This window comes from Sceloporus occidentalis, unplaced genomic scaffold, assembly GCF_023333645.1.
Source record: "Sceloporus occidentalis isolate IW3139 unplaced genomic scaffold, rSceOcc1.0.p SCAF_1, whole genome shotgun sequence".
NCBI classification, from domain to species: domain Eukaryota; kingdom Metazoa; phylum Chordata; class Lepidosauria; order Squamata; family Phrynosomatidae; genus Sceloporus; species Sceloporus occidentalis.
In genome coordinates, this window is record NW_028316981.1 from 161702329 (window position 1) to 161722667 (window position 20339).

The 20339-nt window shown below is 43.2% G+C and overlaps 1 protein-coding gene across 7 annotated transcripts in view; it reads right to left on the minus strand.

Moving 5' to 3' along the window:
- Positions 1-1211: 1211 nt before the first annotated feature.
- Positions 1212-20339, minus strand: part of CACNB3 (calcium voltage-gated channel auxiliary subunit beta 3) — a 58108-nt gene continuing 38980 nt past the window's right edge. For 5 of the 7 annotated variants that reach the window (XM_089479893.1, XM_089479884.1, XM_089479875.1 and 2 more), the window contains 7 exons: positions 19983-20063; positions 19809-19867; positions 19601-19710; positions 8676-8827; positions 7471-7566; positions 6591-6749; positions 1213-5590 (listed from right to left, as the gene is read on the minus strand). In XM_089479893.1, the coding sequence (XP_089336019.1) occupies positions 5276-5590; positions 6591-6749; positions 7471-7566; positions 8676-8827; positions 19601-19710; positions 19809-19867; positions 19983-20063 (972 nt within the window). In that variant the 3' untranslated portion in view covers positions 1213-5275. Of the gene's footprint in view, positions 5591-6590; positions 6750-7470; positions 7567-8675; positions 8828-19600; positions 19711-19808; positions 19868-19982; positions 20064-20339 lie in introns of all 7 variants that reach the window. The other 2 variants (XM_089479866.1, XM_089479908.1) reach the window with 2 other exon arrangements.

The following is a 20339-nucleotide window of genomic DNA, read 5'->3' on the forward strand; positions in this document are numbered from 1 at the left end:
CCCTAAAAACAAACAAAACCCAATCATCTGCATTTATAGGACTACCACCTTAGAAAGAGGATTGCCATTTGGAATTGCTGGTAACTTTTAACCACATGTGAGAGGTGGCAGCAGTAGTGGGGCAAGTGGATGGGTAGAATAAAAAGGAAAGTTAGTTTTGTTAAAACAAAATCTTTGTGTAGAAATTGTTTTCTTCCTGAAAGTCAAGACTGTTAGCTTGAAAGGCTTGTGTTGTGTACCTTCATGTCATTTCTTACTTATGGGGACAAAAACCTATCATAGGGATTTCTTGGAAATATTTGTTCAACTGGGATTTGCTTTTGCTTTCCTCTGAGACTGAGAAAGTGTGACTTGCCTGAGGACCCAGTGGGTTTCCATGCTTGAGTGGGGACTTGAACCCTGGCCTCCAGAGTTGTAGTCCAGTGGTCAAACTACTACACTCCTTTGGATAGCATTATTCTGTTGAAGATATTTTCCCCTCCCTGTTTGATACTCAAAATAATTCTGCTTTTTGGTAGAGGTGGAGGTGCAACTCCCTTCCTCTCTCAAATCCACTTCCTATGGAATAATTGAATCACTCTGGAATAGTTTAACTTTTAACCCCAAGGACAAAACATCTGTGTCTGAAGTCATTTCTGAAAGTTACAGAATCATGTATGGAATCATGTCTGGAGGTAACAGCTGGGAAAGATTCAGGACCTTCTTTGTGTCTGGGTGTTGCCAGGAAATAACGTTGAAGTATACATATACATGTTTTGCACCTGAGTAGGTAGTCAGCCCCTTGTATCCATGGGGGATAAGAAAAAACACGGCTTGCATCTGTGGATGCTCAGAGGTGCCGACGGCAAGCCCATGGATGGCAAGAACTCACTACATATCCCAGTACAGGATGTCAAGTGAGATAATCTTGGTATAAATCAGTGCTTCTGGAGCCCCTCTGTACTTTGAAGTGGCTTTGCCTTTAGTTGACTACCCTGTTCAGGATTACAGGAGAAGTCAAAAACTGTTTACTACAAATCCTTGTGCTGTACCTGGAAGCTTAATTTTAATTTTAAGTGTCCATTCTAACAAAGCAGACTTTGTTTTTGTTTTTAGTGAATGTACGCTTCTATGAAGAAGCAATTGCAGTGCAGAGACGATGACATTTATGGTAGCAAGCAGCAACCTTAAAGATACTCATTTATGGAATCTGATGGGTTGTGTGTTTTTGCAATCAGCAGGAACTGCTTTTCAATGAAGATACTTAGGACTGCACCAAATATAATTAAGACAGTGTGTGGAATACCCAGTTTCTTGAACTGATAGTTTTGGTAATATAGTTACAGGCTAGATTCCTAGTATGTGCTCCTGATAACTTTTTCTCAAAGTCAAGATTTCCAGTGAGTGATAGAAAATTACATTCCCCACAGCATTGGGGGGAGGGGGCATTTCATGCAATAACTTCATGATAGGAAAACAACTGAGAAAATGTGGTTCTCTGAAACAACAGTCCAAATGCAGAGTAGAACAGCTATGGAGCTGTTCAGTTTTACAAGCTTTTTAAAATACGTGTATTAGAACCTCCATTGTGAAAGGGGTCTAAGTATGCAGACTTTTGACTTGCCTTCTTTTAAAAAGGCAATTGGTAGTGTGCTTCAAATATAATTTAGTGGGGGGTATGCTATTTAATCAGTATACAGTCAGCCCTCCTTATCCACAGATTTTGTATCCATGGATTCAAGTATCCACAAATTCCTATAGGCAAACCTTGATTTTGCCCTTTTATGTAAAGGACACCATTTTATATTCCCATTATATTTAATGGGATTTGAGCATCCATGAAATTTGGTATCCATGGGGGGTCCTGGAACGAAACCCCAAGTGATACCAAGGGCACACTTTACTTAGAACAGAGGCTCCATCTTAAGTCTGTGTAATGAAATGGAACATTATCATCAATCACGTTAACTATTAACCATCGCTCTCATTCAGCCTTATTGTATAAGTGACATTAGTAGTGTAATTTAGGAATAGGCTCCCTTAAGGCCAGGTGCAGCAAATAAAGGTACCTGAAGTCTTTAAAAACAAAAACGTTACTGTACTTGGCCATCTCAAACATCACACACTTAATATGGGGTTATGTGCCATTTTAACTATCATGGATTTTCTAAAAGAACCCTGGGAATTATATCTTGGTGAAATACAGAAGAAACCCCGGTCTTAGAGACTGATAATTCTCTGGGCAGTGAAAATGGCTGTAAATCAGTTTTAACATTTTAGTGTGAGTGTGTACTGAGTTCTTGCCACAGGTGGCATACACTCAGACCTGCCTCTACACACGCACACCCCTCTACAACCAGCTATTCGTCCTTTAACTGTGTTGCCTTTACTGTGACATTTGTGTATGTGTGCCACTCAAAATACCATCCTAATTGCCATCCACATTGACTCGCAAAGCCTAATTTCTTCTCCCACTTCTCCTCCCATCCTCCAAATAAAGACAGACCGCCAATATTCTATAAACAGCAAACACTTGTTGTTTCAAACTGCTTACAAGTTGTTGGGGAAAGAAGTGCCCTCTACAAAAAAATAATAGTAACAAAGCTGTTGCCACGGTGGCCAAGTGGACAGCAACCGCAGGGACAGAACCCAGATCTTCCTGGCCCAGAAACTACCTAAGCTGGGAAGCAGGAAGAAATGTCTCCCTCAGCTCTTGGCAGTTTAGGGCATGTGAGTTACACTCAAATGACTCCCGATGTTAGTGCGCAGTATATACAGGCTGATTTCAGATAGGTGTACGTGCTATTTAGGGGCAAGGGCCTGCCACCCACTGCCCAGTGAAGTGTTTGGAGATGCAGAGGGGAGAACAGTATCTGGGTTTGGAGGAGCTGTGCATCAGGAAGCAGGGAATGCGGGTGAGCTCTAGCCCTGAGGGTGGAGGCACAGTCAAGGTGGTGTGCACCCAGCACCTCTCTGTCTGCCCACCCCAAGACTGAACATGGAAGATCAGTGCCTCATGCAATTTGCAGAAAAATATGGGCAGAGTGGAAAAAAAATAATTAAATCACATATTGTGGCTTTACAGATGCTCTTCTGTCACCAGATCCCAAACAGAGGGGGTGTTGCTGTGCAGGGAGAAAGGACAGAATCCACATGAGGTGAGGAAAGGGAAATGGAAGGGTCAAATCTAGGCTGAGCCTCAAGACTGCTATGCCAGGGAGAGGACAACTCACCTATTCCTTTAACTGTGTCAGAGGCCAAGTAGACACTTTCCAGGCCTTAAACTGCAGTTTTGAGGGGAGAAACAGCTGCTTCCTTCTTCCCAGAATATTCCTCTTCACCATCCAACTACCCCTGTGGATCTAAAATTTCATTGGGGGAAAGCAACTGTAGGAGGAATATTTAGAGAGAACCCAGCTGAAAACTATGAAGTATCCCCCTGCAGTCTCCTGCCCCAAATTGCAACGTCCTAAGCCTGCTTTTCATAAAAAAAGATGCTTGAAAAGGCTTGGGGTTCCTGCTTGTGAGTGGTCATATTTAGCCCCCTAGCTTCCAAAATATCAAATGAGGAGCTCCCAATTAATGGAAGCCAAATTAGGATGGAGTTGGCTCTTTTGTTACTTAAGAGTATGTCTTTACAACATATCAGCATTTTACGTTTGCATTCAGTGGTAAAGCTAAGGTGGCATAGCCCTCTCTCCTTGGCTACTGCTGTATCTGTGAACAAATACGTTAAAACAGACACATCCATACCAGAAAGATATCCCGAGGAAGCAAAGCCTCTGTGGCATGATCTGTTTCACCCTAGTCACTATATAGGATAATACTTTGACTTTACAGACAAAGGGTAAGTTGCACATAATTTGTTACCAGCCGCTTTGATCATATGTCTCCGTTAACACAATAAGAAAAGGTGGAAGACATCTTTCTGGACTATTATCAATTAAGATTACAGGTAAGAGAATCACAGAATTTTCCCTGGTTCCTTCTTCCTCTTCTACAGAGACCAAGAGCATACTGAAGGCTAAAGGCAGAAGCATGATATTTTTCTGTGAACAGGAGTTGGTCTGGAAGCACTGTTTTGTGGTACTTCCCAATCCACACTGCCTGAAATAGTATAGAGCAAGGACAGTTAAAGCTCATCTACTACTTATGGTCTGTGAAGTATCAAAGTTTAAAATGGTCACCAGTACACTACTGAGCTGCACTCAAGACTTCAACTCAACTGTTTGACTTGACTTGCATATCCCAGTAGTTCTCACAAGCTGACATTCTTGTGCTTCCATCAACCATGGAACTCGCTGGCCTTACTGCAAAGCATGGACTAACATCAAGTCCTAAGGTAAAGCAAAAACCAATCTTCTTTTTCTTGTAACATTGTACTTAACTGACTAGATAAGCCTTCCACAGCCTGGTGCCATTCAGATGTGCTTGACCATTTGTTCTGGCGTGCCTTCAAGCCATTTTCGACTTATGGTGACCCTAGGTGACATATGCAGAGGAGGTTTGCCAGTGCCTTCCTCTGAGGCTGAGAGAATGTGACTTGCTCAAGGGAACCCAGTGTGTTTCCATGGCTCAGCAGGAATTCAAACCCTGGTCTCCAGAGTCATAGTCTAGTACTCAAACCCCTGCACTACACTGGCTCTCATGCTAGACCATAAATATCCTCATAAAATCCAACTATCATAACCATACTGGCTGGGAAATGATGGGGTTTGTAGTCCAACACATCCAGAGGGTGCTGGGTTGAGGAATGTTGCACAGGGAAAACAAAACAGAGCTGCGTGTTCTTACCTACCCATTCTCCTTTGCTATAATAATACAGCCCTTTGCTCTACAGAGTTAGAAGAAAAAGAGAACCATGGCTTGTTAGTTCCTTTCTCTTTCTCAGCCATACTGTCTGTCTAAAAGATACCATGAGCCCCACTTCTTCTTGGCCTCCTTCCCCCCCCCCCCCGGCCCGGAAAATGAAATTGGGATGCAAAGCTACCAATGGAATTTACCCTGCAAGGACATTATCTGGGTCCTCACCGTTAACCCCTAACAAAGGTGAGTGAGAGAATTCACCCAATCCGCATATAGGAATCAGGCAGCTGTGGCTGTGTTCAGGGGGATTCCATAGATAGCACCTGTATATTGTGGGCTCATCTGGGTAGGGAAAAAGAGAAAGGCATGGGAGCAGGCAATTGAATCAGTCTGGGGGGTGATGGTGGTGGTGGCAGCAGCAGTAGCATTCTTGTTCCGCATCCCCAGCTGCCTGGCCCAAGGGCAGGAAGTGCCCAGCCAGAGTGGAATCTCAGTAGCTGTCCTTGGCCCAGGGCCGGTTGCGCTGCCAGTTCCTCTCATTGTGGTTGTGCTCGGACTCACGCTCCAGGAGGCGATCCTGGGAGTCATGGCCGTTGGTGCTGTGGAGGCCGCTGTTGTGGTTGCGATGAGGCTGGTACAGGTCAGTGTAGGCATCCGAATACTCATCTTCCAGGTGCCGGGAACTGCGCTGAGACGATGCTGTCCAAGCCTTGCGGGAGGCATCACTTGTTTCATCCGACTGCATCAAGCTATCGTGCTCCACCGGGGAGCGCTCGTTGCTCTGTTCGCCCAGTGGGGCCTGGTTCTGGGGAGGGACATGTATAGCACATCAGAGGAGGCTTACAGAGTTTCTTCTAATGGGAGAATACTGCCACCACCATCTCCTCCTCCTCTTCCTTCCAACAGTAACCTGGCTCTTGTTCAGCCAAGTAGTTACTCTACAATTATACTCAGAACCCCTGGTCCAATCAATTGCACTTACATTCTGTATCAAAATAACTTAATTCATGGTTGCAGCTCCAATTCTGTGTGCAGAGGACTTGTGAACAGGACATTGTGAAAAGTAAAGCACAGTGCTCCACTTTGAAGAATTGCCTTCACTTAATCTTAAAGACCAATCTCAGTCGGATTGGGGCATGAAGTTTAAACCTGTTTCAGTCAGAACATGTTGTTGTTCACTAGATATTATAAACTTGCTCATATTACCTCAAAGTCCGGTTTGAATATAGGTTTATAAGTTTGGATATTTCTAGAGTCTAATGATTTGAGTAATGAAGGAAAGCAGTACATACATTTTGTTGCTGTGTGCCTTCCAGTGGTTCCTGATTTATGGTGACCCTAAGGCAACCCTAACACGGGCTTTCTGGGACTGAGTGTGTGTTACTCACCCAAGGTCATGCAATGGGTTTCCATGGCCAAACAAGTAATTGAACCCTGATCTTTACAATCGTAGTCCAACGCACAATAAAAAATGTAAGATCATGAAGATGATTTAAACAAAAAGTAGGAAACCTGTGACCCTCCAGCTCACTGCCCAGGCTGACTGGGGCTGATGGGAGTTTGAGTCCCAACAACTTCTAGAGGGCTGACAATTTCCCATCTCTGGCATGAAGCAGAAAAGAGGACTTGGTTTATGTTGATAGGTTTTCAGGAGCAGTATACAACTAAGTCCCAGATGCTGGGACAGATGACAAGCCATGCAAGCCTTCCAGAAACATCTGGTATGGCCACTGTTGGAAACAGGATGTTGGGCTAGAGGGATTTTTGGTGTGATTCAACAGAACTGTTCTTATATTTTTCTGTACCTGCAATCCTGGAATGGCAGTAGATGGTGTTATGAGGTTCTGGCCACCAAGAGTGTGTGAGGGGTGGTGGGTTGCTCGCCAGTACACCTCCAGGTACTCAGCCAGGTGTTCACAAGCATCCTCCAGCTGGTTCTCATCCAGAATCACATCAAATAGTTCCTTGGAGGATTGGGGAGAGATAGCAGAGAGAAGGAATTAGCATCTGAATAATAATGGATTGCAGCTTTCCCCAAGCTAGTGGCTAACAAATGAGTTGGAGTAATGGCTGGGGATGATGGGAATTGCAACTCAATTTATCTGGAGGGCACTGGCTTGGAAAAGCTTAGAACAGTGACACCACAAATAGAGAGGTGGACACATCATAATACAAAGTGTAGAAAGTTCAGTGGTGAATATCAATGAGTGAAGAGTGCTGACACAACTATTAGCAAAGCTGCAGTCTAAATGTTTCCCAACAAAAGGCAAGGACAGGCATTCTTAGAATGTTTGTTAAATGATGTAGAGGCAGTATTTAATTTCTATAAGGAAGAACTGGAATTCAGCTTTGTATGCAGATATCTACCATTTGTCTTGTAATGCTCCTTCAGACAAAGTGGACGTGGTCAGACTGTTGTGCAGAGTGTGGGAAAGGCACTGTGTACATGCTCAAAGACACATTTAGCACATAATATTACTTCCCAACGATTTCTGTAGAGGAATGGCCATAAGTGACAGTAGCGTCTCCTATTTTAGACAGGTGAGAAGGGTTAGAAATGGGTGCTGTGGGGAAACTGGGTCCAGCAGGTGAGTGAAGAGCACAATGGAGCCACACAAAAGAACCTAGGGCACAGCAGAGATGATACAAGAAGGACACCATATCACATCCCTCTCAGAAACTCACGGGAGGACACTGCACAAGCTTGTCAGCTGCCATCATCTGCACATTGAGATGCTTTACTTGCGATTTCCCTCTGGACTTAATAAGTCGCTGCAGCACCTTCCATCAAAAGAGAAAGATACAGAATCAGATGATGCCAAATGAGTCTCTAGATCAGTGCTTCCCAGACATGGGACACTAGCTGTGGATGTCAATTCCCCAGAATCTGCCAGCCAGCAATTGCAGTCCAACAGCATCTCAGATTGATGTTTGGAGACTTCTGCTTTAGATGCTGAGCTACTGCAGTTTTACTGGTAAGAGACATTTGAACTAGCATGTTCTACTTGCTATGAAATCATTTGGTGCTGCTAGGCAAGTCGCTCTCTCAGCCTGAGCTGCAACATCTTATGAAACCACTCTGAGCTACATACTTGTAAAAGAACAATTTTCCTTGTATGGCAGGTGAGCGGGGAATACTAGGGCTAACAGCTAATGCTAGTACAGTATCTCTCTACCTCTCTCTCTACCTGAGTTAAGGTAGTCTTATCACATATCCCACATGCTCTCATACAAGCTAACCTGTTATGCCAGATTTATGACTGGATTGCCTGACATTTTCCTGTTGGAAAAAAGGCAACTACTACCGTTATTGCCATGTCTCTTGCTGCTACAATTCACACAAAAGGAAAATGTCAGGAGACCCACTCAGAAGTCTCATAATTTATAATCTGCACTTCTGTGCAAATTACACATAACACAATACTGCTCCATTTACTGCTTCAATAACAAGGACTGATTTTTTTAATTGACTGATTCAGCTGTGGATTTATCTCTGGACTGAATCTGACACAAATTTTGAGCTGTGATTGATAATTTTGTGATTTGTAAATTGTAAAAACTCATGCATATTCAAGTCTCATAGGCTTAAATGGGGTGCACCACTGCGTGTGTGACCCGGGTGTGCACAGCACTGGAAATAGTGGAGGTCGCCCATATTCGAGGTCACATATCTCAGAGTTAGGAGGAGTGACTGTATTTTCAGGTAAAATTAATGGAAAACCTAAAATGTGGCTTCATGGTAGCTTGAATGGAAGAAACAAATCTCCTAGTACAACACTAGGAGGCAGTAGAAAACACAACAGGAGAATCTGGGGTTCAGAATGGGAGATGCTTCAAGTCACAGGGGAGGGGTGCCATTGCCTGGGTATAAGCCTTTCCCCCTTGCTCACCTTCGGAGAGGAGACCTTGACATAGACAATGATGGGTGCCAGCGAGGTTTTGGCCAACTGTGCTGGGTGGTTGATAGTGTCAGCATCCAGTACCACCAGCTGCAGTGACTTCGCCAGTTCAAATATCCGCTCAATCTCACTCTGAACCTCAGCTAGGAAGAAAGAGGAAAGACAGCTGGATGCACCTCTCTGCCAGACAGGAAACAAAATTATTTCTGCTTCTATCCTTCTGCACCTCACATGCCTGCCTCCCTGCTTCTCATTTCCATTGCTCATTGCTGCTTTCCAATCCACAGTAGGTTTTATTGTAGGTTTGAGAGCCATCCCCATCTATCTATGGTTTGCAAGAGGCTGCAGGAAGGACAGGAAAGAGTGTAAAACCCTGTTTCATAGGCCTTGCTGAGAAGATAGCTCTATCTCTGTTTCTTTCTGTCTCTTCACTGGCATCCACTAGCAGACTAGCTTTATATACCAACTTCCAGAGCCTTCCAGAACAGACCGGCCAGAGAGAGGAGAAGGAGAGGAGAGGAGCTGCTTGGCAGCCATTTTGAGACCGTGTGCTTGAGACCGTGTGCTCGTTGCTGAAGGGGAGGAGCTTCTGTGAGTCACATCTGTGAGTCACAAGGGGGCGGAGCTAGCAGACTAGCTTTATATACCAACTTCCAGAGCCTTCCAGAACAGACCGGCCAGAGAGAGGAGAAGGAGAGGAGCTGCTTGGCAGCCATTTTGAGACCGTGTGCTTGAGACCGTGTGCTCGTTGCTGAAGGGGAGGAGCTTCTGTGAGTCACATCTGTGAGTCACAAGGGGGCGGAGCTAGCAGACTAGCTTTATATACCAACTTCCAGAGCCACGCGCCTAATGGCGCGCGAATTTTCGTTTTTTTTAACTCAACAACTCTGCTCAAGTGGCATCAGGGTAGAATCAGATATTGAAACAGAACCTTCCCTTTAAGTTTAAGATAGCAGCCAGTACTTACTTTTAAAGAAGTATTCCCAGTAGATTGACTGTTATATTTATTACTAAAACTTTGCAGTATGGACAACGAGGGATCTGCCACAGTCACCTGCAACTCTTGTGGGATGTTTCTCTTCTTGCCTACAGAAGTGGAGAACTTCACATGCACCAAGTGCAAGTTGGTAGCACTCTTGGAGGAGAAAGTGCAGCAGCTGGAGTCCAGAGTAGCCACACTTCAGCATATTAGGGAACAAGAGGATTTCCTGGACACAATAGAACTAACCATCTTGGATGAGTACCACGCAGAGGAAGATGCTAGGGTGGAAGAGGTCACTTGCCAAACAGAGGAGGCAGACAGCTGGAGGAATGTCACAAAGAGAAGTAAGCCAAGAAGGAATTGTTCAGGGAGCTTGCAGCTAGAGAATCGATTCGAAGCTCTTTCCCTGATCAAGGAGGATGAAGAAGAGCAGCATGGACAGACTTCAGGGACAGAGCAAGGGAGCCTGAGAGTCCCACCCGAGGGAACAGTCGCTGCTAAGCATCGGAGGAGGCGTGTGGTCGTAGTGGGGGACTCCTTGCTGAGGGGTACAGAAGCAGTGATTTGTAGGCCTGACAAGATGTCTCGAGAGGTGTGTTGTCTTCCAGGTGCAAAGATCCGTGATGTGACAGAGAGGCTGACAAGACTGGTCAAGCCTACTGACCAATACCCCTTCCTTTTGGTCCACATGGGAACTAATGATACTGCAAGACACAGCATTCAGAACATCAAAAGGGATTACGAGGCGCTTGGTAGGAAGCTGAAAGGAATGGATGTACAGGTTGTCATCTCGTCTCTTCTGCCAGTTGAAGGGCATGGTCCAGGAAGGGAGAGGAAAATAGCGGATGTGAACAACTGGCTTCGCAGATGGTGCCGCCGAGAAGGATTTGGATTCTTCGATCATGGGCTGCGGTTCCATGAGGAGGGACTTCTTGCAACGGACGGGTTGCATCTCACGCCAGTTGGAAGAAATGTTTTTGCCAACAGTCTCAAGAACTTGATCAGGAGAGCTTTAAACTGAGTTCCGAGGGGAAGGGAGACAATATTAAGGAAGGCAAAAGGGATGGCGAAAATATTCAAACTGACATAGAGGAAACAAGGCAAACAGTGCAAGGACCCAGCAGTGGGAGGCAAAAAAACTTGCACAGGCAGCAAGTAAAAGGGAACCACGGTCTGCGATGTCTCTACACTAATGCACAGAGCATGGGAAATAAGCAAGATGAACTCGAACTCCTAGTACAACAAAGCAGATATGATATAATAGGCATCACTGAAACCTGGTGGGATGAGTCTCATGATTGGAATGTGGAAATAGAGGGGTATAACCTTATTAAGAGAAATAGGCCAAACAGGAGGAGGAATAGCACTATATGTCAGAGATATTTACACCAGTGAAGAGATCCTGGACATCAATCATGGAAGCCAGGTGGAGAGCATCTGGATAAGAATCAAAGGGGAGGGAAACAACAAGGATGTTACGGTGGGAGTCTACTACAGACCCCCAAGTCAGACTGAGGAATTGGATGATGCCTTTCTAGAACAGATGACCACACAGTCAGATAAGAGAGATGTAGTAGTGAAGGGTGACTTCAACTATCCTGATATTTGCTGGAAGTCAAACTCAGCAAAATCAAGGTCTAGCAAATTCCTCACTTGCCTGGAAGACAATTTCATGGTCCAAAAGGTGGCAGAGGCAACAAGGGGGTCAGCTATTTTAGATCTGATCCTAACCAACAAGGATGACTTGGTTAATGGGGTGCAAGTGTTGGGATCATTAGGTGGAAGTGACCATGTTCTCCTGGAGTTTGTAATACAGTGGAAAGGAGAAGCCAGGCAGAGTCAGACACGCATCCTAGACTTTAGGAGAGCGGATTTCAGTAAACTTAGAGAAGTATTGAGGGCGGTTCCATGGTCAGAAATACTAAAAGATAAAGGAGTTCAGGACGGATGGGACTTTCTCAAAAGGGAGATACTGAAGGCACAATTTCAAACAGTTCCAGTGAGAAAGAAAAACGGGAGGTGTCTCAAGAAACCAGGATGGATGACTAAGGAACTTTCAACCGAGCTAAGTTTGAAACGGAACATGTATAAGAAATGGAAAAAGGGGGAAATCACAAAAAAGGAATTCAAAGAAATAGCAGGCATGTGTAGGGGTAAAGTCAGAAAAGCTAAAGCGCAGAATGAACTCAGGCTTGCTAGAGAGGTTAAGAACAATAAAAAGGGCTTTTTTGGATATGTTCGCAGCAAGAGGAAGAAGAAGGAAATGGTAGGGCCACTGTGTGGAGAAGATGGCAAAATGCTAACAGGAGATAGAGAAAAGGCAGAAGTACTCAACACCTTCTTTGCCTCAGTCTTCTCAGAAAAGGCAAAGGGTGCTCAACCTGAGGATAATGGAGCAGAGGACAGAATAGGGGAATTTCAGCACAGAATAAGTAAAGAGATAGTAGAGGAACACCTTGTTAATCTAAATGAATTTAAGTCTCCGGGACCAGATGAACTCCATCCAAGGGTATTAAAAGAGCTGGCAAAAGTAATATCGGAGCCATTGGCAATCATATTTGAAAACTCCTGGAGAACAGGAGAGATCCCAGCAGACTGGAGAAGGGCAAACGTTGTCCCCATCTTCAAAAAGGGGAAAAAAGAGGATCCCAACAATTATCGTCCAGTTAGTCTGACATCAGTTCTAGGAAAGATTCTGGAGCAGATCATTAAACAGAGAGTCTGTGAACATCTAGAAGGCAATGCCATAATCACAAAAAGTCAACATGGGTTTCAGAGAAACAAGTCATGCCAGACAAATCTAATCTCTTTCTTTGATAAAATTACCAGCTTGGTAGATGAAGGGAATGCTGTGGATATAGTATATCTTGATTTCAGTAAGGCCTTTGACAAGGTTTCCCATGACATTCTTGCAAACAAGCTTGTAAAATGTGGGCTAGACAAAGTAACTGTTAAATGGATCTGTAATTGGTTGACCGGCCGAACCCAAAGGGTGCTCAACAATGGCTCTTTTTCATCCTGGAGAGAAGTGACCAGTGGGGTCCCACAGGGCTCTGTCCTGGGCCCAGTGCTATTCAACATCTTTATCAATGACCTGGATGACAGAATTGGGAGCATACTTATCAAATTTGCAGATGACACCAAATTAGGGGGAATAGCTAATACCCCAGAGGACAGGATCAAGATTCAAAATGACCTGAATAGACTAGAAAGCTGGGCCAAAGCTAACAAAATGAAATTCAACACAGAGAAATGTAAGGTATTGCACTTAGGGCGGAAAAATAAAATGCACAGATATAGGATGGGTGACACCTGGCTGAATGAAACTACGTGTGAAAGGGATCTAGGAGTCCAAGTAGACCACAAGTTGAACATGAGTGAACAGTGTGATGCGGCAGCTAAAAAGGCCAATGCTATTTTAGGCTGCATCAATAGAAGTATAGTGTCTAGATCAAGAGAAGTAATAGTGCCACTGTATTCTGCTTTGGTCAGGCCCCACCTAGAATATTGTGTCCAGTTCTGGGCGCCACAATTCAGAAAGGACATTGAGAAACTGGAGCGTGTCCAAAGGAGGGCGACAAAAATGGTGAAGGGTCTGGAAAACATGCCCTATGAGGAACGACTGAGGGAGCTGGGGATGTTTAGCCTGGAGAAAAGAAGGTTAAGAGGTGATATGATAGTCCTGTTTAAATATTTGAAAGGATGTCATATTGAGGAGGGAGCAAGCTTGTTTTCTGCTGCTCCAGAGAACAGGACCCGGAACAATGGATGCAAGCTACAAGAAAAGAGATTCCACCTGAACATTAGGAGGAACTTCCTGACAGTAAGGGCTGTTCGACAGTGGAATGCACTTCCTCGGAAGGTGATAGAGTCTCCTTCCTTGGAGGTCTTTAAACAGAGGCTGGATGGCCATCTGTCAGGGATGCTTTGATTTGGATTTCCTGCATGGCAGGGGGTTGGACTGGATGGCCCTAGTGGTCTCTTCCAACTCTACGATTCTGTGATTCTATGATCCAACAACACCCATTCCATCAGAGATCAGCACAGGGAAAGATACAAGTCATTCCACCAGCTTAATGGAGGGATCAGCTACATTTGACTTCTCCTCTCCTTGAAATATTTCCATTTTGACTGGCTGATCTAAGAAATTGTAGCTAATAACTAGTGTCTCTGTTCAGAGGGATTTTTTCCCTTTCCTCCCAGTTTTCTTCTATTTTGTGCTGAATTTTTAGATTGTGCTAAGGACAGGGAGCCAGTGTTTTGTCATGATTTGAGTGCTGGACTTGGAATAGGGTTCAAATCTTCACTCAGCCATGGAAATCCATTGGGTGACCTTAGGCAAGTCATTCTCTCTCTCTCAGCCTCAAAATAAGGCAATGACAAACCTTCTCTGAATCAACCTTGCTAAGAAAATCTTAGGAGAGGGTTGCCATAAGTCACAGTTGACTTGAAGAGACTTAACAACCAACCCTAAGAACAGGGGTTGCCTTATTACTAAGATTTGTTACCTACCCTAGAAGTCTTTATAGCTGAAGAGCAAGTTTTAAGTAAGCAAGTGAAACTGGGAATAGAACAAGAGTTGAGTGAGTCTTGAGAGATACAGTGAATTAGAAAGACAGGAGAAGAGCCAGGAACTGAACCAAAGAGGAATATGGAGAAACTGGACCACAATAAGTGTAGAGAAAAGAACAAGAGGCTAGATGGGATGATAAAATGTTGCTTTGTTTTTAATTGCATCTATGTAGGGAAACAGACTAAACATTTGTATTACAGCTGAAGAAAGGTTTGAGGGAGCATTGTTCCCTATGGTGCTATGAACTTATTTTATCCCCGTGTCATATCCTGTCAGGCAAATTGTGCAGATTTTGGTGTCATAAAAAAGCTGCAAAGCCTGTTCCATATAAATGAAAGCAGGATGTACACATAAACAATCAGCAGTGACCCCTCTTTCAAGTTGCTTTAACTCTGGGGGGAAAAACCAAATCACTTCTACATATCCCCAGACTAAACTAAAATTAAAGTCAAATAAATTTGCATCTATGTTTCAAAGAAAACTGACAGTGTTTGACTGCAGTGTTGTCAGTAACGTTGCAATCCTATAACTTCCCATCTGGAAGTAAATCTCATTGAACTCAACAGGATTTGCTTCTTAGCAGACATGTATCTGGAAGTCCTAGATCCAGCTAGAAAAAGCTATAATACCTGGCCAGAAAAAGGAAAGACTGAGAGGTTCTAGCACAAAAGCAGTAACAAGAAGCGGAGGCAAGAAACCCCTCTTGACATGGAAGCAATGGTCCCATCCCCATTATACCTCCCTTGGCCAAATCTGAGAAAGAAAGGCAGCCCTCCCTTATTTCCTTACCTTCTTTTTTGGACTGAATGGCATTCAGTAGCAACCTGGGAGGGCCCATTTTGGCTGCTTGAGGTGGAATGGCACAATGCTGGCCATTTTTAATAGGGGCTTATCACATAATACTCTCTGCAGAGAAATCATCAAGCCTCATGAGGCTTAGTAAGTCCCTATTAAAAATGGAGGCCACAAGTCTCTCTGCAGAAAGGCTTAGAAAGTAAGCCCCTGCTAAAAATGGCTTCTGCATCTTCATTCTACTTCATGTCCCCAAAATGGTGGGTGCACTGCATTTTTCAGGGTCCCCCTGATAGCTGCTTAATCAATCAGGCTGAAAAAGAAGATCAGAAAGGAAAGAGGGATGCTTTTTCTGGTTTGGGCAAAGGAAGGAGTAATGAGGGGGAACATTGCTTCCATGCCCCACCACACCAAGATGGGCCTCTTGCCTCTGCCTCTTGTCACTGCCTTTGCACTGGGTTCCTATTCCAGCACTTACCTGTGAATAAGGTCTTTTTTTAGTCTTTTTTTGGTCAAAATTTGTTCAATGTGCAGTCATCCCTCCCAATTCACAGACTTGCCGTTCGCGTCCCTTGGTCTTTCAGACTGCAAGCGGGGAGGGACATAATGGTGCATGCGCGCCTGGCAGCGCACCCCCATTGTAATCAATGGGGCTCCAATACTGGCAATTTCCCCAATTCAAGGAGGGGTCCAGAACAAATATTTATGATATAAAGTATAAGGAGCCAGTAGTGGTTTGGGCACAGGATGATGACTTTGCAGGGTTCGAATCCCTCCTTGGATATGAAAACTCACTGGGTGACCTTGGACAAGTCACAGTCTCTCAGCCTCAGAGGATGGCAAGGGCAAACCAACTCTGAAGAAAATTCCCAAGAAAATTTTGTGATAGGTTCACCTTAGAGTCACTATAAATCAGAAACGATTTGAAGGCAAATAACACCCACCCACATTTATGGTATATATACTATCAATTTTTCATAGCACTCTAATCCAGTTTTTAGATTAATATTGGCTTGCATTACAGAACTGCTCCAAGACTAATGAAAAACAGACGTAAAGCACTCTGAACACTATAAATGATTATTTTAATTTTTGCCTTACACTTATCCCTGGTCAAGTTGAGCATATTTTGATACTACAAGAACCTGCTTATGCAGTAAAAGGAGGATGAGTAAGCTCATACCCCTCTTAAAGTGACTCCAAACATCTAAAAAAAAATTATTACTCATCTCCAGACTGAAATTGCAATCCTAAAGACATTTATCCAAGAATAACTCCCCGTCATCTGAATATACACGTATAGGATTGCATTCTGCTATTGGATTTTAGGATGATTATTAGCCTTCAGTATTTGTTTCAGAAACATGTGAGAATATATTTCTAAAATGGTATAAACATCTTAATGGAGCACAAAATATATTATAAATATAAACAGGGTGCTGAATACTGCACGAGGCTGATAAAACAAGCCTTGCAAGTACATTCAAGGAGACCGATGAAGCTGCTTATATGATTTGCCTTTACAATCCAATGTCAGTAGGAGGTGAGAAAAACATCTGATTCTCCCAAGCTTTCTCATCCTTACAAATGTCCTCCTTTACAGGGTAGCAAGGATTCAAGTCACAAGATACGCTTCCATTCCACCACAGATTTGCACAATCACATTCCCGTAAGTATAAGTGCACGGATACCATACAAGTATCAGACAATTTCACTGGAGTGCGTCATCTCTTCTCTCTCCATGTGAAATGGTGCATTGTATAGAAGTAAACAGCAACAGAAAAATCAGAGAAGCAGTTCATATCATAGTAATATGTGACTTGTAAAAATGGACAGAGATCACTCTAAGCTGTAGCAGGATCAGGACGCTACAACAACAGTGGCCTGACAGAGAACACTAATTTTCAAACTGGCTACATTATCAGTGACAATAAAGAGTTTTGAAAATCAGAGAAATTATAGAATTATAATTGTAAGAGTTGTAAGAGGCCTCAAGGGTTTCATTTTTTAAAAAGCTGTTAAGATTGAAAGTATTAAAGTCTTTGTGAATATTTCCACTGATAATAAATCAGTAAAGACTGTCAGGTTTCCAAATATCTATTTTAACATGCAGCCTATAGAAGCTTCCCTTCCTTAAACTATCAGTGGCTGGGCTGGGTATGATCTGTTGGAACTGCAGCACAATGGAAAGGAAGTGTTAAGCCCTTCTCTATCCATCAGATTCCTAAGGACACTTGCCACCCCCACAACCATTAAGTAATTTTAATTTAAGTGAATGCAAATAGCAAATGTCACATGACTTCTGGCCCTAAGTCCCCAAGATCTGAACTGTAGTACTTAGAAACAAAAACAAATGTATTTTAGCTAATGTCATTCTTGCATCCTAAACCCCTCCTCCTCCAAATATATCCCTTAGCACCCTGTACTCATGGAGCCACCCTTGGCTGTACTATTTCTTTTAAGGAACAATCTAATGCTGAGATAATTAATTACGTTTACAATTCAACACCAGAGACAAATTATCCCTCTCCTGGGCAGCAGCTGTGAGGAGATATGTGGTGACGGAAATTACAAAGCGGACATGGTGAAAGCAGCAGTACATGCAAGATGAGTATCCAAAGGTGAGCATATATAAAGGCTGGACTCCTTCTAACAGATTTTAGCGTTTCAACCGTCCTTCTCAACCAATCAAGTAAAGCAAAACAGTAACCCTTACTTTCCAACATCCCAGGATTTAAATTTTTAAAACTTATAGTAGTGATACTATTGAGATTCTGTAGATAATTCAACCACTTTGAGTCCTCTAGACTGGAGTCTCTCTTTTTTAAAGAGACACATGGAGGATTCTAGATACCCAAAGCAACACCGAAAACCCTGTATGAGTGAGAAGCTGATGCTGTGAAATGAGCACCCCGAATTCTATTATTTTTTTAAAAAATAAAATTGTGCATCTAAATTCTAGTGTCAAAGAATGTATATCCAAAATTACAATGTGCTATATAGCACCCTCATTTTTTATATTCAAGGAGCTTGTTTTTGTTTTTTTAAATATGCACCTAAGCACTTGCACACCCACACACTGAAATGTCAGTCCCTATTTGCAGTATGAATGGTACAATCCAACAAATCTTGCATCAAACAATCACTGTTTGGCTGTGATAAACTAAATTCTGATTCCCTTCATCTGAAATTGATACTTGTAGGGTACCAGGACAAGAAGAAGAGAATTCACACTAGACACTGCTGGAGAAAATGTTTTACTGCATCTTTAGAAGCTTAAACTGGAAATAATTCATTGTGGCCTAGCCCATCTCAGTAAATGCAGGATGCCTGCTTTACAGCAGCATAAAATGTCTACATAGGATTGCCATCTGTTTTTAGGGATTATTCATATTTCAGAAGCTTGGTGTAAACAGAGAAATTATCATGAACAGACTTTGTCTCTATTTATTCAGGGAAGCAGAACTGTGTATGCAAACAAATGTGATTATTGGCTCCAGATTTGTGTGCATATAAAAGAAAACCCAGTGATAGCTTTGCCTGAAGTCGAAAATTACTTGAAGGCACACAAGTACAAAGGAGAACAGAGAACCATACTAACCATGCTTATAAAAATATTAACAAAAATAAACTGACCCATTTAAAAATGCATAGCTATGCTATTTCTATATGACACCTTTACTTCAAACACAAAGTTGCCATGGAGGTTAATACAGACTATAATGATGATCCATAACTTGTTTTCCAGATCCACATTTAACAACTTAAATTAGGTTACTAAATTTGGTGTGCATAATCAATACTTTCTATTTCAGTGAACCTTTTCCTATGTGTTATTCCTTTTGCCTCACTGACAAAGGAGATTATCACATGAGTCCCATTCTCACTGTAGTGAAACGAGTCGGACACATAATGGTTTGGGAGCATTCCATATCAGATGTCTCTTCAAGAGCACGATTGGGGCCTTGTGCTGTCCCTAACCCTGCCTTCCTGCCTTAGCCAGTGTGCCTTTCAGGTTTATTTTATTTTAATTTCTAACACAATTCTGGAGGTACACTATTACAATTTTTAAAAAGTGAATGAATGAATGAATGAATGAATGAATGAATGACAGCCTGCTCTGGAATTACAGGGTGGGAGGGGGAGAAGAGGAGACATTGACACCTTGTGATTGCCCAATATCAGAACTGCCATGGGAGGAACCTATCACACCTAAGGACTAATGCTACAGCAGCACTTTTAGGAGCTTATTGATGGGTTTTCCCCATCAATGACAAGGTGCACAATAACAATTTTCCAAGCACAAGGTAGTGACAAGATGGAGGTGGTGCCGTGAAATAAGTATCACCAAAGGTGCTATTTTCCAACTTGAAAAACAGTTTAAAGCCACATGTGATAATCTCCAAACTGAGCAGCTGAACAGTTCGTGATTTACTGCTACTGAATTCTGCAAGAACATGACCTATCATTCTATGTTGAGAGGGACTGATGGAGAAGCAGCATGGCTCTGCCACACAGACTGTTTGGCTGCCAGTTCCCATCACTGCTTAGGAGCCTGATAGGACTCACCAATGCTGGACCGGGTTGTGGATCGCTCGATGATGGCACGCTTGCCTGGATTGTTGAGCACGGAGCGCTTGGCCAATGACAGGTCAGCAGTGACGCGTGTGATGGAGATTCTGAAAGACAGAATGACAGACAACAAGCATGTTATCCTTGCTCGCTTGCAGATGGGGATGGGGCTCAGGGACTCTCTTTCAGAGAAAAAGCATCTTACCGGCCATCAAATCTGTGCTTCAGGAAATCAAAGAGAGCTTTCTGCATCATATCTGTCACCTAGAAAGAAAGAAAGGTGGGAAGAAAGACTGAAAGCATTTTGGCCAGGGGACTGCTATGTGCATTTTGGCATCTGTGCTTATTGCAGAATTTCAACCATACTAGCTTCCCATACCTCATAACCTTTTAGGGAGGGTCCCACCAGCACAACTGGCCTCATGGAGGGCACAACATCATATGGGGGGATGTGCTCGGTCTGCAAAATAGAGGATATGTCACATAAAATAGCAGCTCTCTTCCTATTCTGCTCAAGAAGTAGAAGCAAAGGGATGCAAAGATGTGAAGGCTTGAAGCCTCAATCCCCACCACCAAAGCCGAATATCCTCCCTGAATCCCTCTCAATTGCTGTATTTACTAGGGAATCAGTCTTCAATCTGTCTTCAATCTGTCCAGAAGGCAAATCCCTCTCCCTCCCAAAATGCACATTATTTCTGATGACTAAAGGAACTTCTTTACCACCACCATCACCTAC